Here is a 23,781-nt window from a genome sequence, read left to right as displayed (position 1 = left end):
ACTAGTGAGCCGTCTAGAGGAGCTGCTGGAGGCGCCTCACAGGGACCCCGCCAATCTAGACGCAGCCGTACTGACAGGTCGTGTACAAGGCAGGAAGTCAGAGATGAGTCACCTGACTGTCCTGCATCACGTGGCTTGTACGTCCTCACAACTAGCCGTCTACTCCTAAGCTAGACCCGACAGTAGGAGGTGGGTTATCTGCTTACATTTCTCTACCACTAGGTGGAGCGTCAGCTGTAGAGTGAGCAGAGCGGCGCTGTACTGAGGGACTGCATGTGCAGGATACAGATGGCATTGAGGGGGATGGGCAGAGAACAGAGGTGGGGGCAGTGACAGTGCAGGTAGGAGTAGTATTGGCACAGGGCAGGATGGGCAGAGAAGAGAGGTGGGTATATGGGGAGCAGTGACAGTGCAGGTAGGAGTAATATTGGCACAGGGCAGGATGGGCAGAGAAGAGAGGTGGGTATATGGGAGGGTGCAGTGACTGCAGGTAGGAGTAGTATTGGCACAGGGCAGGATGGGCAGAGAAGAGAGATGGGTATATGGGGAGCAGTGACAGTGCAGGTAGGAGTAATATTGGCACAGGGCAGGATGGGCAGAGAAGAGAGGTGGGTATATGGGAGGGTGCAGTGACTGCAGGTAGGAGTAGTATTGGCACAGTGCAGGATGGGCAGAGAAGAGAGATGGGTATATGGGGAGCAGTGACAGTGCAGGTAGGAGTAATATTGGCACAGGGCAGGATGGGCAGAGAAGAGAGGTGGGTATATGGGGAGCACTGACAGTGCAGGTAGGAGTAATATTGGCACAGGGCAGGATGGGCAGAGAAGAGAGGTGGGTATATGGGGAGCAGTGACAGTGCAGGTAGGAGTAATATTGGCACAGTGCAGGATGGGCAGAGAAGAGAGGTGGGTATATGGGGAGCAGTGACAGTGCAGGTAGGAGTAATATTGGCACAGTGCAGGATGGGCAGAGAAGAGAGGTGGGTATATGGGGAGCAGTGACAGTGCAGGTAGGAGTAATATTGGCACAGTGCAGGATGGGCAGAGAAGAGAGGTGGGTATATGGGGAGCAGTGACAGTGCAGGTAGGAGTAATATTGGCACAGGGCAGGATGGGCAGAGAAGAGAGGTGGGTATATGGGGAGCAGTGACAGTGCAGGTAGTAATAGTATTGGCACAGTGCAGGATGGGCAGAGAAGAAAGGTGGGTATATTGGGGAGCAGTGACAGTTCAGGTAGGAGTAGTATTGGCACATCAGGATGGAGTATTACATTACTGGTAGGTGATTTGGTACATGGTGATTGGTTGGCTCAGCGCTGGTTACCGTACTAATACCACTGTGCACGATGGCCTGTACCTTTCGTCAGCAGTATATATTGGTAATAAGACTGTACAACCTGCACCTCTGGTGGAAGGATCCCATGTGTGGCAATGAAAACACTGGCATACACCAATCTTCCAGTCACTTTCTAAAGTAGGAAACAAACAAGTGTTTGCTGTAGAGGTGACGTGCTTGCTGAGATGGCATGCTGCCTGACAGACTAAAGGGGTGTTCCAGGATTATGAAATAATAACCTGAAATGTACTCACTGTCCCCAGCTCTGCCTGTCCCCCACTGCTCCTGATGTTTTTAGACAGGCTGCAGCGATGACCACAGCACACGTGACCTCTGCAGACAGCCAGGGTCTAGTAGTGGTAGTGGCAATGCACATGGCACAAGACGTGGAGCCCAGTGATTAGCTGCAGCGCTGTTGATGTGATGTCACCACTGCTGCCTGTGTAAGCAATCAGCAAGCAGTGGTGGAGACACAGTGCTAAACCTGGGGGAGGAGAATAACACATAACTTTATTAGTTTTAATATGGAAACAAGGATTTTGTGTACAAAGTTGAAAGCAGAAAAGCCCTTTAAAGATTATGATATTGCAGGGTACCAGGTTTTGGGCCGCAGGACATTGACCTTACCTTGGAACAATACTGAACCCAACAAACTGATCTGTAACAGAGGGATCCTCCTATTGGTGTCTGGCTTCCACTAGGCAGGACACAGTGTGCCGGACTACATGGAACAGGCCATCATTTCGTGTTTTTGTCCTCAGTTACAGAACGCCTGTATAGTTATATGTGGTCTGTCGGTGGTACAGTAATGGACATTGTCCGGCTGCACCGTTACTGCTCAGTGTCAATGTGACACTACCTGTAACTACCAGAGACAGTTGTCCCAGAACTCACAGATGGTGGAATCCAATCTATGAAGTCTTAATGTACTAGAAAGGGCACATGGAAGCAGGCCTCACTTGTTACAGTGTGTGTATACAGTTAGGTCCATATATATTTGGACATAGACAACATTTTCTTAATTTTGGTCATAGACATTACCACAATGAATTTTAAACAAAACAATTCAGATGCAGTTGAAGTTCAGACTTTCAGCTTTCATTTGAGGGTATCCACATTAAAATTGGATGAAGGGTTTAGGAGTTTCAGCTCCTTAACATGTGCCACCCTGTTTTTAAAGGGACCAAAAGTAATTGGACAATTGACTCCAAGGCTATTTCATGGACAGGTGTGGGCAATACCTTTGTTATGTCATTCTCAATTAAGCAGATAAAAGGCCTGGAGTTGATTTGAGGTGTGGTGCTTGCATTTGGAAGGTTTTGCTCTGAAATAAACATGCGGTCAAAGGAGCTCTCCATGCAGGTGAAACAAGCCATTCTTAAGCTGCAAAAACAGAAAAAAACATCTAAGAAATTGCTACAATATTAGGAGTGGCAAAATCTACAGTTTGGTACATCCCGAGAAAGAAAGAAAGCACTGGTGAACTCATCAATGCAAAAAGACCTGGGCGCCCACGGAAGACAACAGTGGTGGATGATCGCAGAATAATCTCCATGGTGAAGAGAAACCCCTTCACAACAGCCAACCAAGTGAACAACACTCTCCAGGAGGTAGGCGTATCAATATCCAAATCTACCATAAAGAGAAGACCGCATGAAAGTAAATACAGATGGTTCACTGCACAGTGCAAGCCACTTATAAGCATCAAGAATAAAAAGGCTAGACTAAACTTTGCTAAAAAACATCTAAAAAAGCCAGCACAGTTCTGAAAGAACATTCTTTGGACAGATGAAACCAAGATCAACCTCTACCAGAATGATGGAAAGAGAAAAGTATGGCAAAGGCGTGGTACAGCTCATGATCTAAAGCATACCACATCATCTGTAAAACATGGCGGAGGCAGTGTGATGGCTTGAGCATGCATGGCTGCCAGTGGCACTGGGTCACTAGTGTTTATTGATGATGTGACACAGGACAGAAGCAGCCGAATGAATTCTGAGGTATTCAGAGACATACTGTGTGCTCATATCCAGCCAAATGCAGCCAAACTGATTGGTCGTCGTTTCATACTACAGATGGACCATGACCCAAAACATAAAGCCAAAGCAACCCAGGAGTTTATTAAAGCAAAGAAGTGGAATATTCTTGAATGGCCAAGTCAGTCACCTGATCTCAACCCAATTGAGCATGCATTTCACTTGTTAAAGACTAAACTTCAGACAGAAAGGCCCACAAACAAACAGCAACTGAAAACCACCACAGTGAAGGCCTGGCAGAGCATCAAAAAGGAGGAAACACAGCTTCTGGTGATGTCCATGAGTTCAAGACTTCAGGCAGTCATTGTCCACAAAGGGTTTTCAACCAAGTACTAAAAATGAACATTTTATTTAAAATTATTGAATCTGTCCAATTACTTTTTGTCCCTTTAAAAACAGGGTGGCACATGTTAAGGAGCTGAAACTCCTAAACCCTTCATCCAATTTTAATGTGGATACCCTCAAATGAAAGCTGAAAGTCTGAACTCCAACTGCATCTGAATTGTTTTGTTTAAAATTCATTGTGGTAATGTCTATAACAAAAATTAGAAAAATGTTGTCTCTGTCCAAATATATATGGACCTAACTGTATATCCATGTATATTGCCTCCTATTTTTTATGATAATCTATGATGTTTTTGCATCTTTAATTATGAATTCTATCTGATGTAATTTATAGAAATAAATTAATCCCCACGCTTTCCATCTACATAGGTGACCATGGTCAGACTGTCCCACCGGACTCTCCAGCACGTCTGAGAATGGACAAGGACAAGGGTTATGTGGCTGAGCGGATACTAAATCTTACCTTGCAGATCCTCTACCTGTTGACTGGAGAGGTGAGGAGTTCTTAGATAGACTTTCTAAAATGACAATTTGGATTTCAAGTTCTAAAAGGGATTTACCATAATAATAAAAATGTATCTTATCTAAAAGATCTTGGAGAAATAATACAGTTCTCAAATACAATTCAATACCAGAAATTCCCCCTTGTCCTACATTGGGCATACCTATGTTCATGGGGACTGGTCTTCTAATTTGCTTCAAAACGCGTAGTCCGTCCACCAGCTGCTTCTCCTGCTGTGGCCGAGCATGTCCAATAATATCTGTAGTATTCCTTCACATGGCCGGAGGTCTCACAGCAGGTCAGTGACCGGTATAACTATATGAGGCAGGCACACAGTGATGCTCTATGCAGCTGTCTTCCTGTACGATGGCTGTGAGCGTGCAGTGATCTGTACGCAGTGTAACTGAACAAGCAAGTTCTTGGCCATAGTGCACACAGACAGCTGCATAGAACAACACTGCATCATATGAAAGCGCTGACTGGCACATAGTCATCAGCACTGGTTACACCGATGTGTCAGTCAGAGCTTTCATATGATGCAGACACAGCATTGTTCTACACCGCTGTCTGCCTACAATATGGAATAAATAACTGCAATCAATCGCTTCCTATAATCATCAACAAGCTTCTTACACCTCACTATTGGAATTTTGGACCACTCTTCTCCCAACATCAATTTTAAGATCTCTGCACAGGTGGTCAATGGTATTAGATCCGGACTCATTCCCGATCACTTCAGACCTATCCAGCACTTTGTTTCCATCCTTTTCTGGGTGCTTCTTTTTTTTTTTTTTAAATCAAAGAATTTTTATTGGAGAAAATGAAGAAAATGACATTACATACATAAGTATGCACAAATATGTTAACAATATTGCTTTTCTTTTTCTTATAAGAATACTAAAAAAAAAAAGAACCTCCCCCAAAAAAAGGAAACCTCCCACATTGGCCCCCCCACCCCCGTCACACTTCCACAATCCTTGTCTATGTTTTTACAATATTGTACCCGTTCTTATAACCCTAGTATCCTATCTTTGATAAGATCCAAAGAGGCCAACCCAGGGAAATCCAGCCAGCACCCCCAGATGTTTTCGTAATTATTCATTTTGCCTCTTTTCATGTATACGCTCTGCTCCATAAGAGCCACAAAGTTACCTCTGCTCACAAATTCCTTTCTAGTAGGAGGATTTTTATCTAGCTAGTGCAATGTAATAGTCTTCCTTGCAACATATAACATTTTGGATATTGCTAGCCTGCCCCATTCATCCATTCGCCACCTCCTCCACATATCCTAAAATACATGTTAGTGAATTCCGAGAGATATTTATTTCCGTCACTCTCTCTATTAAATTTAAGACCACCATCCAGAATGCTTGTAGTCGTGGACAGGACCACAACATATGAAGAATATCAGCCTCATCCATCACACACCTCGGGCATCTGGAATCCATTCTTAGTCCAGCCTTTCTCATCCACACTAGAGTCCTGTATACTCTATGTATGGTGAATAACTGTGACACCCTCCCAGATTCACTTATAGATATTCTAGGGACATATTGTAGAATCGACTCTCATTGGGCATCCGATATATCTCCCAAATCCTCTGTCTATCTACCTTTGGCCATCAGCGGATGTCTATCCAAAGACATGTCTAACAATCCCCTGTAGATTAGCGATATAAAACCTTTAGTACTCTTCTGTGGACCAATTATATTCAGCATACCATCCCTCTGCATCAGTATCGGTGACCTTCTCCACTGTCTATGAAATGCATACTGCAGCTGCAGAAACTGATAGAACATAGTATGTTCCAGAGGGAATTCTTTCCCAAGTCCCTCAAATGTTTTGAACGTCTCACCATCCAGCAGCTGCGACACATACCATATACCTATTCTCCACTGTCCAAAATTACTTAAATTTAACAATTCGGTCAGCCGAGGGTCATGCCAGATGGATTTGTATCTCGTGTATTCTTTTATTCCCTTCCATTGCTTAATTTTTTTCCACAGTTTCTCAAGTAAAGCCAGTGTTGGAAAACTTTTATGACTCTGCCGAAATCTACCTGCCTCCAAAGCAGCCAACAGTGGGCCTTTCCCCACCATATGAGAGATAACCTTCCCCACTGAGCTAGTGAAATCGCGGTCCCCCATCCCACCATATGCTGACATTGAGACCCAATGTAGTCCATCCAAGGGATGGGAACAGCCAGACCCCCTATCATCCTTTGGACGTTGCAACAATTCTAACATGATACGCGCTCGGCCTTCCTTCCATATCAAGTCACGAAAGAAGGCATTCTGTAGAATCTATTCTGAGGTAGCCAGACTGGTGCATTGTATAGCACGTACAAGAGCTGGGGCATGAGTATCATCTTTATTAAGTTAGCACGCCCCAACCATTGTCAAGTTCAGCTTCCTCCATGCCGTAATCTTTTGTTTAAATTTGCCCAGTAACTGAGTCAGATTGAGCCTCTCATAGTTTTCAAGATTGTTTGACACCCTAATGCCTAGGTAGGAAACCTCTTTGACGACCTGAATTTGAGATGGCTGGTCTCCCACAGCAAAGGTCCCATGATCCAGCGGCAGCAGCACAGATTTGTCCCAATAAATACAGATACCGGATATAACGGCATACTCGTCAAGGACCGTCGTCACTGCCCCCAAGGAGCCCCCTGCATCTCCCAAAAATAGCAACATATCGTCAGCATAGAGTGGCACTTTTTCCTCATGTGTTCCACATTTAAATCCTACAATATTTTGCTCCCGTCTTATCACCGCCACCAATGGTTCAATTGCTATAGCAAACAAAAGAGGGGACAAAGGACACCCCTGCCACGTACCTCTAAACAAGGAAAATTCCTCAGACAACCGACCATTAACTCGCACTCTGGCCCTGGGAGCAGTGTACAATAGCTGAACCCACTTGATAAACACCTCCCCAAAGCCCATACGACGCAGCGTGGCCCACAAATATCACCATTCTACGCTATCAAATGCATCCAATGACAAGATAGCTCTATACTCTATATTGTCCACTTTCGCCTGCATGTTGATAAAGAGTCTCCTCAAATTCGTTGCTGTGGATTTATTATGGAGGAATCCCACCTGATCCTGATGTACTATAGATGTTATGACTTTACTGAGACGATTAGCCATCATTTTAGCCAGCAGTTTTACATCTGTCATTAGTAATGAGATTGGACGATACGAGGCCGATGCAGTGGGATCTTTGCCCTTTTTGGGGAGCACAATAATAATTGCTTCCTGCATGGACCGTGCCTTATACCTATACCTGCCTTATACTCTTCCAACAAGACGGGCAGCAGAAGTTCTCTATATTTTTTACAGGAAAGAGATATATCTTGGTACCGTGTTAGCCAGTGGATAGAAAAATATTTAGAATTGAGACTCCTGAGTAGTTGATACCTTTTAATGGCTAACTAAAAAGATGGTAACAAATTGCAAGCTTTCGAGACTACACAGGTCTCTTCATCAGACATAGACTAAAAGAAATTCTGGAGAATCACATATGTATGCACAACACATCACAGACAAAAAAAAACAGAAAAAAACATGGATAAGACAGGTGACATGACGCAGAATTACCATGAGTGATAAACAGTTACCGTATATACTCGAGTATAAGCCCACCCGAGTATAAGCCGACCACCCTAATTTTGCCATAAAAAACTGGGAAAACCTAATGACTCGAGTATAAAACTAGGGTGGGAAATGCAGCAGCTACCGTAAATCTCAAAAATAAAAAGATACCAATGAAAGTAAAATTAATTGAGACATCAGTAGGTTAAGTGTTTTTGAATATCCATATTGAATCAGGAGTCACATATAATGCTCCATAAAGTTTATGATGGCCCCATAAGATGCTCCATATTAATATATGCCCCATATAATCCTGCATCAAGGTTAATAATGGCCCCATAAGATGCTTCATAGACACATTTGCCCAATATAATGCTGCACAAATGTTAACAATGGCCCCATAAGATGCTCCATACAGACACTTGCTCCATATAATGCCCCACAAACGTTAATTATGGCCCCAAAAGATGCTCCATAAAGATATTTGCCCTATATAGTGCTGCACAAACGTTATGGCCCCATAAGAAACTCCATACAGACATTTGCCCCATATAATGCTGCACAAATGTTGATTATGGCCCCATAAGATGCTCCATACGGACACTTGCCCCATATAGCGCTGCACAAATGTTGATTATGGCCCCATACAGACACTTGCCCCATATAGTGCTGCACAAACGTTATGGCCCGATAAGATGCTCCATACAGACACTTGCCCCATATAGTGCTGCACAAACATTGATTATGGCCGTATACAGGCACTTGCCCCATATAGTGCTGCACAAACGTTGATTATGGCCCCATACAGACACTTGCCCCATATAATGCTGCACAAACGTTGATTATGGCCCCATACAGACACTTGCCCCATAAGATGCTCCATACAGACACTTGCCCCATATAGTGCTGCACAAACATTGATTATGGCCCCATACAGACACTTGTCCCATATAGTGCTGCACAAACGTTATGGCCCCATAAGATGCTCCATACAGACACTTGCCCCATATAGTGCTGCACAAATGTTGATTATGGCCCCATACAGACACTTGCCCCATATAGTACTGCACAAACGTTGATTATGGCCCCATACAGACACTTGCCCCATATAGTGCTGCACAAACGTTATGGCCCCACAAGATGCTCCATACAGACACTTGCCCCATTTGCTGTTGCTGCGATTAAACAAAAAAAAATCACATACCTCTCCGTCGCTCAGGCTCCCGGCACTTTCAATATTCACCTGACTTCGTTCCGGCACCTCTCCATCTTCAGCGTCTTCTGCACTGACGTTCAGACAGAGAGCGCGCATTAACCACGTCACCGTGCCCTCTGACCTGAGCGTCACTGCAGAAGACGCTGAAGACGGAGCGGCACCCGGAACTAGGAGAGATGAATATCGCGCAGCGCTCCCCCTCCCCATTATACTCACCTGCTCCTGGCGCTGTGCAGTCCCTAGTTTCCCAGCGCCGCAGCTTCTTCCTGTACTGAGCGGTCACCGTTACTGCTCATTACAGTAATGAATATGCGGCTCCACCCCTATGGGAGGTGGAGCAGCATAGTCGTTACTGTAATGAGCGGTACTATGTGACCGCTCAGTACAGGAAGAAGCTAGGGCGCCGGGGAGCCAGGGACCACGCCAGAAGCAGGTGAGTATAATTAGACAGCCCCCGCTCCCCCTCCCCTGCCGACCCCTGGGTGTGACTCGAGTATAAGCCGAGTGAGGGACTTTCAGCCCCAAAAAATGGGCTGAAAATCTTGGCTTATACTCAAGTATATACGGTATGTCCATAAATATTGGATCAGTTCTTAGATAAGCAGTGTTTTGTTGTCCTCTGATGGGGGTCTGGTTCTGTTGTGATGACCCCACATGGTCTGAGGGGCAAATTCCTTAGTTCCTTAGTTGATGTAAAAAGACATAAATCCATGCGACACATTCATTCCTGCACTAAGAGTGTCAAAGGTCATCATCAGTTTATATTCCCATATTCTTCTGTCTCTTTGAGATTTGAAGTTACCTTTTTAATACAAGTAATTTCATGTCCATAATGTTATGATCCGGGAGACAGAAATGTATTTTCTCTTATTGTATGACGATGAGAGTTCATTCTTGTTTTCAGTTCCTGCCCTGTCTCCCCCACATACGGATCCCCAGTTGGACATTTAGTACAAATGATTAGGTACACCACATTAGAAGTGACACAGCTGAAAGTACCTGGTATCTTGTAGTCCTGATGTGAATTGGGGATCTTTATCTTGTCCGTGGTCATTATAAAAGGACAGGTTTTACATTTTTTCTGATTGCAAGGAAAGATACCTGCAGCTGTTGGAGAGGACAGGGAGCTTCTTAGATTTGGGGGCTGCCTAAAACACAGTAGTGGAGGGGCTGGAAAAATGGATTGTAAGCCGGCATCTTTTTGTAGTAAAGGTTGTAATTTCCATGCAGTTCCCCTTAGCACCTCCAGATTTGGATTGTAGTTGACCACTAGAGGCACCCGGTTGTTTTCTTCTTTAGCTTTGTAATGTGGCAGGTGATTCCTTGATATTCTGGTGGCTCTTGTAATCTGGTTTTCAATTGTTCTTGGATGGTAGCCCTGAGTCAGGTACCTTTCCTTGCAATCAGAAAATTCAGGTAACTTTCCTTTCAATCTCATACCTCCGCAATGTGCATATATCTTCTCCATCTCCAGTCTGATTCCGAGACTCCCCCCGTGCTCCTGGCAAAACGCTATCGTTTGCTCAAAGCATCCATCCACCTGCTCTCTCCCTGAGCCGGCCCCTCCTCTGCATCCATCCTGCTGATGGCAAGTGAGCCTTCTTGGGCCTTCTTGTCGGGGTCTCCGGTGTTCTTTCTGGAGCCTCTTTTACGCCGGTCATGGATGGTATATGTTCTGGGCGATCCTGTAAGGTCACTACACCTTGATCCTCACAGTAGGTAGGCACAAAGGTGTCTCTGGGTGTCACAAAGTATGTCCTAGCTAGATACTATGCAGGAGCTGCAACAGCACACGTCTGCTCACATCACACTCCAGGCCATGCTTCCTTCTGGGTGCTTCTTGATGTATGTCATTAGGGTCATTGCTCTGCTGGAAGTCCCATGACCTAGGATTCAAACCCAGCTTTCTTATACTGACCACTACATTGCAACCCAAAATCCATTGGTAATCTTCAGATTTCATGATGTCTTACACACAGTCAAGGCACCTAGTCCATAGGCATAAAACCAACCAAAATATCTTGAGCTTTAACTATATTTGACTGTAGGTGCTGTGTTCTTTTCTTTGTAGGCATCATTACGTTTTCGGTCAACAGTACAATTATGTGCTTTACTAAAAAGCTCTATCTTGGTCTTATCTGTCCACAAGACGCTTTCCCAGAAGGATTTTGGCTTACATGTGTATGATTTGGCAAACCGCAGTCTAGCATTTTTATGTCTATCAGCAGTGGTCTTCTGCCATAGCGTTTCATTTAATTCAAATGTTGACGGACAGTTTGCGCTGACACTGATACACCCTGAGCCTGCAGGACAGCTTGAATTTATTGGAAACTTGATTGGGGCCGCTTATCCACCATCCAGACTATTCTGTGTTGCAACCTTTCATCAATTTTTCTCTGCCATCCACATCCAGGGAAATTAACTACTGTGCCATGGCTTGTAAACTTCTTGATTATGTTGCGCACCGTGTACCAAGGAGTATGAAGATCTCTGGATCTCTAACCTTGAGATTGTTGACATTTTTCAACAATTTTGGATCTTGAGTCCTCAGACAGTTCTTTTCTCCTCTTTCTGTTCTTCATGCTTAGTGTGGCACACACAGACACACAATGCAAAGATTGAGTCACCTTCTCCTCTTTCTATCTGGTTTCAGGTGTGATTTCCATGTTGCGCACTCCTGTTACTTGCCAAAGGTGATTTTGAATAAGCATTACATGCTTGAAGTAAAGTTGTTTACCCAGATTTTTGGAAAGGTGCCAACAATTTTTGGTCTGGTCTATTTTTGGCGTTTTCTGTAAAATTACATCTTTATAAAAAACATGTGTAATTGCAATAATTTTCTTGGAGAAATACTTAATTTTCTGGTTCAATTTCAAGAGTGCCAACATTTTCGGTTATGACTGTAGGTATGCTTTATGTATGGAAAGGGTTCTTTTCTGGTATTTGCTCTGGGTAAGGAAAGTATTCAGACTCCTTTAAATTTTTCACTCTTTGTTTCATTGCAGCCATTTGGTAAATTAAAAAAAAGTTCATTTTTTTCTCTTTAATGTACACCCAGAAATGAAGTAATGTTTTGCAAATTTATTAAAAAAGAAAAACTGAAATATCACATGGTCATAAGTATTCAGACCCTTTGCTCAGTATTGAGTAGAAGCACCCTTTTGAGCTAGTACAGCCATAAGTCTTCTTGGGAATGATGCAACAAGTTTTTCACACCGGGATTTGGGGATCCTTTGCCATTCTTCCTTGCAGATCCTCTCCAGTTCCGTCTGGTTGGATGGTGAACGTTGGCCATTTTCAGGTCTCTCCAGAGATGCTCAGTTGGGTTTAGGTCAGGGCTCTGGCTGGGCCAGTCAAGTATGGTCACAGAGTTGTTCTGAAGCTACATCTTTGTTATTTTAGCTGTGTGCTTAGGGTCATTGTCTTCTTGGAAGGTGAACCTTCGGCCAAGTCTGAGATCCCGAGCACTCTGGAAAAGATTTTCATCCAGGGTATCTCTGAAGGAATCATGAATGCGGCCAAGTACAATGACAACCAGTCGTCCTGTCCCTGCAGCTGAAAAACACCCCCACAGCATGATGCTGCCACCACATTTCACTGTTGGAATTGTTTGGGCAGGTGATGAGCAGTGCCTGGTTTTCTCCACACATACCGCATAGAATTATCACCAAAAAGGTCTATCTTCGTCTCATCAGACCAAAGAATCTTATTTCTCATAGTCTGGGAGTCCTTCATGTGTTTTTTAGCAAACCCTATGCAGGCTTTCATATGTCTTGCACTGAGGAGAGGCTTCCGTCATAAAGGCCTGACTGGTGGAGAGCTGCAGTGATAGTTGACTTTGTGGAACTTTCTCTCATCTCCCTACTGCATCTCTGGAGCTCAGCCACAGTGATCTTAGGGTTATTCTTTACCTCTCTCACCAAGGCTCTTCTCCCACGATTGCTCAGTTTGGCTGGATGGCCAGGTCTAGTAAGACTTCTGGTGGTCCCAAACTTCTTCCATTTAAGTATTATGGAGGCCACTGTGCTCTTAGGAACATTGAGTACTTCAGAAATTCTGTTGTAACCTTGGCCATATCTGTGCCTTTCCACAATTCTGTCTCTGAGCTCCTTGGCCAGTTCTTTTGACCTCATGATTTTCATTTGGTCTGACATGCACTGTGAGCAGTGAGGTCTTATATAGACAGGCGTGTACCTTTCCAAATCAAGTCCTATCAGTTTAATTAAACACAGCTGGACTCCAATGAAGGAGTAGAACCATCTCAAGGAGCATCACCCCCAGGGACAGGATAATACGTCATATGCGATCAGCCGCGCTCACGGGGGGAGCGCGGCTGATTGTGTCAGCTGATTATCACGGACCACTCCCGGCACATTAACCCCCAGAACACTTCAATGAAACATGATCGCAGCGTTCCGGTGGCATAGGGAAGCATCGCGCAGGGAAGGGGCGCCCTGCGTGCTTCCCTGAGACCCTCGGAACAACGCGATGTGATCGCGTTGCTCCGAGCGTCTCCTCCGTCCTCCTCCCTGCAGGCCCCGGATCCAAGATGGGCGCGGGGGTCCTTCTGGGTCCTGTAGGGAGGTGGCTTGCAAGCGCCTGCTGAGAGCAGGCATTGGCAAGCCTCCTGCACTGCCTGTCAGCAGATCTGACAGTGCTTTGCAAAGTGTCAGATCAGCGATCTGACACTATAAAATGATGTTCCACCCTAGGAAAAGTAAAAAATATATATATATTAACATGTATAAAAATAAATAAATAATAATATAAAAATCCTAAATAAAGAAAAAAAATTATATTCCAATAAATACATTTCTTTATGTAAATAAAAAAAAGAATAAAAGTACACATATTTAGTATCGCCGCCTCTGAAACGACCCGACCTACAAAACTGTCCCACTAGTTAACCCCTTCAGCGAACACCGTTAAAAAAATAAATAAAAAAACAAGGCAAAAAACAATGTTTTATCATCATATCGCCAAACAAAAAGTGGAATAACACGCGATCAAAAATACGGATATAAACATGGTACCTCTGAAAATGTCATTTTGTCCCGCAAAAAACGAGCCGCCATACAGCGTCAACAGCGAAAAAGTAAAAAGTTATAGCCCTCAGCATAACGCGATGAAAAAACAATAATTTTTAATATAAAATAGTTTTTAGTGTATAAAAGCGCCAAAACATGAAAAAATGATATAAATGAGGTATCGCTGTAATTGTACTGACCGGAAGAATAAAAGTGCTTTATCACTTTCACCAAACGCAGAAAAGAATAAACGCCCCCCAAAAGAAATTCATGAATTTATGGTTTTTGTTCATTCTGCATAACAATAATCGGAATAAAAAGCGATAAAAAAAAAACTTCTTATCCCCTCCCACTGGTTATCCAGGAGCTGTCCAAGCCTTTCAGATTGGGTACATAAGGTAGACCAACTCTACTACATAGAGGAAATCACTGTATATACCTATTTTTCGCAAGATAAATTCTTCAAAACCTAGGCCCCCTGGAGAGCTTTTAGAGTGAGTGATGAGTACCTGACAATCACAAATGACCAATGAAATTCTTAAGATTTCAAATATTTAAAGACCTAACTATAATCATCCTGATTGGACTCCTGATATTATCCGTATTTTCTTTACCACTCGGCGGACATCACCCTCACTTGAGGTGAAAATTCCCTACCATGTTATTCCTCACCCCTCTCCTATCTTTTCCCCACTATACCCTTTATGGAACGCAACAGGTGTCACATCCTTGATGCTCTATTATCTTGCCAAATGTAATCATTTACTTATCCTAATCTGTTTCAGATGAGCTGCATTCCAAATATTTTAAGAATATTTATGTTAAATGTTAGTATTTACTGGTTTTGCCTCAAAAATGAGTCACTGATTACAACAAGAATTCACCTGTTTCTGAAAAGAACTGTATTTATGTCATGTTTCTTAAATTATTCTTATATTAAACCTAATAAAAAGATGTTTAAAACAAAAAGCGATCAAAAAATGTCATGTGCCCAAAAATGGTATCAATAAAAACGTCAAAAAAAAACAAAACAAAGGCAAAAAACAAGACCTCACATGACTCTCTGGACCAAAATATGAAAAAATTATAGCTCTCAAAATGTGGTAACGCAAAAAATATTTTTTGCAATAAAAAAGAATCTTTTAGTGTGTGACAGCTGCCAAACATAAAAACCCGCTATATACAGTAAATCAAACCCCCCTTTATCACCACCTTAGTTAGGGAAAAATAATAAAATTAAAAAAATGTATTTATTTCTTTTTTTCCCGTTAGGGTTGGGGCGAAAGTTAGAGTTTGGATTACATTTACGGTTGGGATTAGGGTTAGGGGTGTGGTAAGGGGTGTGGTTAGGGTTGGGATTAGGGTTAGGGGTGTGTTGGGGTTAGGGTTGGAGTTAGAGTTGTGGGGTTTCCACTGTTTAGGCACATCAGGGGCTCTCCAAATGCGACATGGTGTCCGATCTCAATTCCAGCCAATTCTGCGTTTAAAAAGTAAAACAGTGCTCCTTCCCTTCCGAGCTCTCCCGTATGCCCAAGCAGGGGTTTACCCCAACATATGGGGTATCAGCGTACTCAGGACAAAAATTGCACAACAGGTTTTGGTGTCCAATTTCTCCTGTTACCCTTGGGAAAATACAAAACTGGGGGCTAAAAAATCATTTTTGTGGAAACAAAAAGATTTTCTTTTTTCACAGCTCTGCGTTATAAACTGTAGTGAAACACTTGGGGGTTCAAAGTTCTCACAACACATCTAGATAAGTTCCTTAGGGGGTCTACTTTCCAAAATGGTGTCACTTGTGGTGGGTTTCCACTGTTTAGGCACATCAGGGGCTCTCCAAACGCGACATGGCGTCCTATCTCAATTCCAGTCATTTTTGCATTGAAAAGTCAAACAGCGCTCCTTCCCTTCTGAGCTCTGCCATGCACCCAAACAGTGGTTTACCCCCACATATGGGGTATCAGCGTACTCAGGACAAATTGCGCAACAACTTTTGGTGTCCAATTTCTCCTGTTACCCTTGGGAAAATAAAAATTTGGGGGCAAAAAGATCATTTTTGTGGAATAATATGATTTTTTATTTTTACGGCTCTACATTATTAACTTCTGTGAAGCACTTGGTGGGTCAAAGTGCTCACCACACATCTAGATAAGTTCTTTAGGGGTTTATTTTCCAAAATGGTGTCACTTGTAGGGGATTTCCACTGTTTAGGCACACCAGGGGCTCTCCAAACGCGACATGGCGTCCTTTCTCAATTCCAGCCAATTTTGCATTGGAAAGTCAAACGGCGCTCCTTCCTTTCCGAGCTCTGCCATGCACCCAAACAGTGGTTCCCCCCCACATATGGAGTATCTGCGTACTCGGGACAAATTGTACAACAACATTTAGGGTCCAATTTCTCCCGTTACCCTTGGTAAAATAAAACAAATTGGATCTGAAGTAAATTTTTTGTGAAAAAAAGTTAAATGTTCATTTTTTTATAAACATTCCAAAAATTCCCGTGAAACACCTGAAGGGTTAATAAACTTCTTGAATGCGGTTTTGAGCACCTTGAGGGGTGCAGTTTTTAGAATGGTGTCACACTTGAGTATTTTCTATCATATAGACCCTTCAAAGTGACTTCAAATGTGATATGGTCCCTTAATAAAATGGTGTTGTAAAATGGTCAACTTTTAACCCTTATAACTCCCTAACAAATAAAAATTTGGGTTAAAAAATTGTGCTGATGTAAAGTAGACATTTGGGAAATGTTACTTATTAAGTATTTTGGGTGACATATCTCTGATTTAAGGGCATGAAAATTCAAAGTTGGAAAATTGCTAAATTTTCTAAATTTTCGCCAAATTTCCATTTTTTCACAAATAAACGCAAGTAATGTCAAGGAAATTAAAAGTACAATATGTCACGAGAAAACATTGTCAGAATCACCGGGATCCATGCAAGCGTTCCAGAGTTATAACCTCATAAAGGGACAGTGGTCAGAATTGTAAAAATTGGCCCGGTCATTAATGTGAAAACCATCCTTGGGGGGGTTAAGGGGTTAATTAAATTAGCAAACATTTCTGTTTTTTCAGTCAAGATGGGGTGAAGATTGTACATTAATGTGTAAAAAATGAACTTTTTTTGAATTTACCAAATGGCTGCAATGAAACAAAGAGTGAAAAATGTAAAGGGTTTTAAATACTTTCCTTACCCACGGCAATTCTACTGAGAAGTGTATTATTTCCCCAAGGTCTTTTACATAGGATACCTTTTTTTAAATTCTGGTTAAACCTATACATATTGTTCTGCTTTTATGACAAGTCACTATCCATAACATAAAATTTATTTTTATTTATCTATATCAAGTAAATGGTTGTTCACCAGCTTTAGAGATAGTTTTCCAACATATGTGTAAGCATGGTTTGCTTCTTAAATAGGATTATACCCCTCTAAAGACAGCTGAAGAAAAGGGATCAGCCACAGTGACTTCACCTCATTCATTGGTACATGAGCAGAAGATCCTCAATCTCACCAATAGGATCATTGAGCTGCTGACTGGAGAGGTGAGTGCTGCTGAGAATACTGGGACATTATAGGATAACACAAGGGTTAATGTGTCTGGATGATAATTTATCATTGTGCTCAGGTTTCTATAAGGAGTCAGGATGTCACTGTCTATTTCTCCATGGAGGAGTGGGACTACATAGAAGGACACAAGGATCTGTATAAGGACATCATGGAGACCCACCAGAATCTAATTTTACTGGGTATGAGACATAACTAGGTAAATATGTTCAGTTAACATATAAAACGTAGTCATCAAGTGTGTCTTCTACAGAAGAGTCTTGTAAGAAAACTGCGCCACAGAGATGCTCTAGCCCTTTTCATGATGAGGAGGATGCCAGAAAGGAAAATGAGAAGACCTTAGCATATTTTAAGGTGATGAAACATATTACAGTACTGCAAAGGATGATCCTTATTATGTGGACTGTATGCTCATTGGAGAATCTAACATCATTTGTAGTGTATTTTAAGGGGATCTGTCAACAAATTTTTACAACCGCATCTGAGAGCAACATAACGTAGATATAGAGACCCTGATTCCAGCATTGTCTCTCTTACTGGGCTTCTTGCTGCAGTTTTGAAAAAACTTCACTTTTCTCTGCTGGAGATCTACCAGTTCTTCTGAGTTCACACCACTGACTGACAGCTTTCTGTGCACACCGTGCATAGGCAGAAAGCTGCCAATTAGTGGTGGGGGTAGAGTTATACAGAGCTCATGCATAACGAGGACAACATGGCACCAGGTTTACTAGTCCTTTAGTGATAATCTGCTGATAAAACAGTGATTTTATCAAATCTTTAGCAAGCAGCTCAATAAGTGACTCATGGGTGGAATCTGGATCTCTGTCCCTACATTATTCTACTCACAGCTTAGGTAGCCAAAACCTGGTGACAGATTCCTTTTAAAATGTAGTCAAAATTTATAGACTCCATAATGGGTTTATTATTTCAATGTTTAGGAGGGTGATCTGAATGTTGTGTTGATGGATATTGATCCAGAGAATGAAGATGAATTATTAGGTATGAAGATCAAGGATGAGGAAGTACCTATTGGAATCAGCCTAAGTGAGTAATTGTCATTCAGGGTAAGAGATGTGACAGATTGCTACGCACTCTCTAGTTGCTGTTATAATACATGATAAAGTTAGGAAACCTCCATCTCTGGCCTCATATACTACCAAAATATCCATCTCTGGTCTGAAATAATACTGAAAACATCAGAACCTATTGTACTGACCACAATAATTTTTCCTTAAATTTGAAGGTGGAGGTGGGGACAACATTAAAGATGGTACGGTTCCACCCTGTGAAATGGAAGATGAAGGTGCAACACAAGATTCTACAAACTCTATTCTAGCAAACATAAGATCACCATTAACCAATGCATCTTCTTATTCATGCAAACATAAAGAACATTTTCCTGAGGTTGTTACATTTAAAGTAGGATACAGGAATGACTACAGGCATACTTGTTCTGAATGTGGAAAATGTTTTACCAAAAAAGACAAATTTATTATTCACATGAGAGTCCACACTGGGGAGAAGCCATATTCCTGTCCCGAGTGTGGAAAACGCTTTACACAAAAAGCCAACCTAATGGCTCACCAAAAGACTCACACAGGCGAAAGGCCTTTTTCCTGCACAGAGTGCGGCAAAGACTTCACGTGTAAATCAACCCTTGTTAAACACTGGAGAATCCACACGGGTGAAAAGCCTTTCTCATGTTCTGATTGTGGAAAATGCTTTACCTACAAATCCCATCTTTTAGAACACCAAAGAATTCACACAGGTGAAAAGCCATTTACCTGCACCGAATGTGGCAAATCCTTTAGACACAAGTCCCATGTCATTGGCCATCTGCGGGTCCACACGGGTGAGAAGCCTTTCATTTGCTCAAAGTGTGGTAAATGTTTTACACAAGAATCAAGTTTGGTGTATCATCAAAGGATCCACACTGGGGAGAAACCATTTAGCTGCCCAGAATGCGGAAAGTGCTTCACCTATAAGTCTACGCTTGTGAAACACCTCGTGATCCATTCTGGAGAAAAGCCATATTCCTGTTTGCACTGTGAGAAAAGTTTTACCCAGAAGTCAATACTAAACGAGCATCAGAAAAACCACACAGGAGAACGTCCATTTGTGTGTTCTACATGTGGAAGAGCATTTACCCGAAAGTCAAATATGTTGAAACATCAGATCACCCACACAGGGGAGAAACCATATACATGTGCTGAGTGCGGGAATAGCTTCACGCAGAAGGCAAGCCTTGTTAAACACAAGAAACTTCACTCGACACAGGACTCAAAATAAGGAACTTTAACCTAGAAAATATTTTTATTTTATTTTATGTATGATTGAGTTGATACAAAGGTGCTAAAGAGTGAACTGTTTTGGTATCATCGATACATACTCAGAGTATATACAGTATTTATTTTTTAGTATTTTTACCTTACATTTGACAGGGGGCACAGCTGTGGACCTGGCATTGGGGACTCCTTGTAGCTGTCTTTCAGAGAAATAATCCCAGTATTCAGACTGTGAATTTGGTAGAACTAAGAATTTTATGATGTTATTTTGTTCTATGTAAATTTACAGATAATTAGCTCTTAGTGTAGCTTTCACTTTTGGACATTTTTTTTTACATTTAATTAAATGGGTTGTCCAGGAAATGAAGAAATTACGCTAAGTGAAGTAGCCCAATAAAACCAGCTCTGCTTCAGTCATGCTTACCAGTCTTTTTACTTTCCTGCACTGATGAAATGTCATACATCCATGTGTCCCCAGTCACAGCCAGCTGCAATGCAAGAATGCACTGTGCAAAATCGTTAAGGACCAGTGATTATCTGCAGCAGTCCCATAGATGTACAACACATCACCTCTAACGGTAAACAAACTGGACTTTGTATTTACTAAATTGAAAACAAGTCTTTTGTACAGCCCTGCCCTTTATATGCAGTGTAAGCCATCCAATGTGGTCACTCATTTCAACACAAGAGAGAAAAAAGGTGTCACCGGCTCACGCTTGAAGAAATATCTAGGTGTACTTTGATGATGTTGAAGCACAGAATCTTGCAACTGCTTGGCGTCTTGGCAAATATGCAGAGAGAACACAATCCAGTTTCCAGACGAAAAATCTTTACAAAATATGTAATTTAATGAAAAAATATTGATAATCCCTGGCACCCTCTATGTGTGAGTGAGAATGTTAGAACACCAAACGCATTTTGAACGCACTCTCTTAAACTTGGGTTGAAGAAACCACTAGTGTGTGTGGATCCCTAAATACCCACCCATTGGTGAACTGACAAGAGCAAAAGGAAACTGATGTAGTCCTCTCATTTCAACAGGAGTTGAACCATACACAATATAGATTAGGGCTTACCCCTCCTTGTCTCTAAATCAGGCTGCTAACATTGTAGATCCCAAATGTAGATTGGATCTAATTAACAAAACATCTATCACTAGAAAATCAAAATATGTTGACCCTACTTCTAAAACTCCACTTTAGTCCTTACCTATAATACACATTTTATAGCAATCTGTTATTAATCACAATGTATGTACTGTGTATTGAGAGATGATGAGGTTATGGGCTAAATATTAGAAAAGGGCATTAGGATTGTCTCTCGTAAAGCACCTACCCTAGGGAGTTTTCTATTGCCCGGTTGGTACAGTTCACACAGAACATTTAATCGCATGATTGGTTATCCATTAGTGGCTTTTACAAGTGCGGCCAATCTCCATGTAAAACATGATTACATTCTAATAAACTGCATATTTTTCTAATATTAACAGCAAAATATTTACCATAAGACGTTTTCTCAATTGTAATTATTATTATTATTATTTATTGTTATAGCGCCATTTATTCCATGGCGCTTTACATGTGAGGAGGGGTATACATAATAAAAACAAGGACAATAATCTAGAACAATACAAGTCACAACTGGTACAGGAGGAGTGAGGACCCTGCCCGCGAGGGCTCACAATCTACAAGGGATGGGTGAGATTACAGTAGGTGAGGATAGAGCTGGTCATGCAACGGTTTGGTCGATCGGTGGTTACTGCAGATTGTAGGCTTGTCGGAAGAGTTGGGTCTTCAGGTTCTTTTTGATTCTGATCATGTGGATTACATTATTGAATGTTGCGAATGTAACCTGAAATACACTAGTTCCACTACTAGGAAACTGAAATCTAGAATAAGAGAACATCTACACAGTATCATTCATCTATCAAAACATTTTATCATATGTCACAATAGTAACACGTCCAATTTTGTCACTTATGGCATTGAGTTCACTCCCAAACATGCTCGTGCTGGTGATCATGGTGGTGATCAATCAATGAACAATCGAGTCCTGACAGGGTTAAATCTTAGACGGGAGCCTGTTACAGTATTAAGTTGATTATTTTCCTTGTATATTTTTTTCATTTCTTGATTGTTTTTTCTTTTTATATTTATTGATTTTTCCGTTATAACATCATTACGTTTTGTTTATTCATGGTATGTAATACTTGTCATTCATGTATTGTTTAATGAACCATGTGGGTATTAAGGGATTCTCCCACACTAGTGGTTTCTTCAGACCAAGTGTAAGAACGCAGTGTGCGTTCACAATGCGTTTGATGTTCTAACATGATTCCCCATTCACACTCACATTTACTGTAGTTTGTTCCAGTGTGTTGTGCATTTTAACTATTTTTTTAATAAAGGACATATTTTATAACGATTTATGGACGGGAAAATGGATTGTTTTCTCGCTGCACACTCATTTCAGCACACCTACATCTCTTGGTTGTAATGTGCTCTCGGAGATGCGTACTGTGTTTTACAGTATGTCTTAAAGGGAACCTGTCACCCCGAAAATCCGGGGTGAGGTAAGCCCACCGGCATCAGGGGCTTATCTGCAGCATTCTGTAATGCTGTAGATAAGCCCCCGATGTTACCTGAAAAGGGAGAAAAAGACGTTAGATTATACTCACCCAGGGGCGGTCCCGCTGCTGGTCAGGTCGGATGGGCGTCTCCGGTCCGCTGCGGCGCCTCCTATCTTCTTTCCATGACGTCCTCTTCTGATCTTCAGCCACGGCTCCGGCGCAGGCGTACTTTGCTCTGCCCTGTTGAGGGCAGACAAAGTACTGCAGTGCGCAGGCGCCGGGCCTCTGACCTTTCCGGCGCCTGCGCACTGCAGTACTATCCTCTGCCCTCAAGAGGGCAGAGCAAAGTACGCCTGCGCCGGAGCCGTGGCTGAAGATCAGAAGAGGACGTCTTGTAATGAAGATAGGAGGCGCCGCAGCGGACCAGAGACGCCCATCCGACCTGACCAGCAGCGGGACCGCCCCTGGGTGAGTATAATCTAACGTCTTTTTCTCCCTTTTCAGGTAACATTGGGGGCTTATCTACAGCATTACAGAATGCTGCAGATAAGCCCCTGATGCCGGTGGGCTTACCTCACCCCGGATTTTCGGGGTGACAGGTTCCCTTTAATATGTTATGTGAGATGGCAAGAAATCAGCACACACACACTGAAAGTGAAACACACATGCACACAAATCAGTATATAACACCCACCAACAGTATATAACACACTATATGTTACAAACACATCGATATAACACACATACTGTATGTTATACACATATTTATATACACAGTTCACACATTTGTATATATTATTATTATTATTATTATTTATTGTTATAGCGCCATTTATTCCATGGCGCTTTACATGTGAGGAGGGGTATACATAATAAAAACAAGTACAATAATCTTAAACAATACAAGTCATAACTGGTACAGGAGGAATGAGGACCCTGCCCGCGAAGGCTCACAATCTACAAGGGATGGGTGAGGATACAGTAGGTGAGGGTAGAGATGGTCATGCAGTGGTTTGGTTGATCGGTGGTTACTGCAGGTTGTAGGCTTGTCTGAAGAGGTGGGTCTTCAGGTTCTTTTTGAAGGTTTCGATGGTAGGCGAGAGTCTGATGTGTTGTGGTAGAGGGTTCCAGAGTAGGGGTGATACGCGAGAGAAATCTTGTATGCGATTGTGGGAAGAGGAGATAAGAGGGGAGTAGAGTAGGAGATCTTGTGAGGATCGGAGGTTGCGGGTAGGTAAGTACCGGGAGACAAGGTCACAGATGTATGGAGGAGACAGGTTGTGGATGGCTTTGTACGTCATGGTTAG

General features: G+C 42.3%; 1 protein-coding gene across 3 annotated transcripts; it reads left to right on the top strand.

Annotated features, from left to right (window-relative positions):
* Positions 1–20,318, top strand: LOC138665416 (gastrula zinc finger protein XlCGF57.1-like). 3 transcript variants are annotated; one of them, XM_069752876.1, is made up of 7 exons: positions 1–189; positions 4,085–4,209; positions 17,473–17,598; positions 17,682–17,802; positions 17,874–17,974; positions 18,559–18,664; positions 18,864–20,318. In XM_069752876.1, the coding sequence occupies exons 2-7, from the start codon at positions 4,132–4,134 to the stop codon at positions 19,907–19,909; spliced, it is 1,578 nt and encodes a 525-aa protein (XP_069608977.1). In that variant the 5' UTR covers positions 1–189; positions 4,085–4,131; the 3' UTR covers positions 19,910–20,318. The 3 variants fall into 3 exon arrangements, with proteins under 3 accessions (XP_069608977.1, XP_069608976.1, XP_069608975.1); XM_069752875.1 differs by lacking the exon at positions 1–189 and adding an exon at positions 692–1,276 and having other exon boundaries at positions 17,877–17,974; XM_069752874.1 differs by lacking the exon at positions 1–189 and adding an exon at positions 692–1,276.
* Positions 20,319–23,781: the final 3,463 nt, after the last annotated feature.

Source organism: Ranitomeya imitator, chromosome 2 (assembly GCF_032444005.1).
Source record: "Ranitomeya imitator isolate aRanImi1 chromosome 2, aRanImi1.pri, whole genome shotgun sequence".
NCBI classification, from domain to species: domain Eukaryota; kingdom Metazoa; phylum Chordata; class Amphibia; order Anura; family Dendrobatidae; genus Ranitomeya; species Ranitomeya imitator.
Note: the sequence above shows the minus strand (reverse complement) of the source record. Positions and strands in the feature narration are given on the sequence as shown.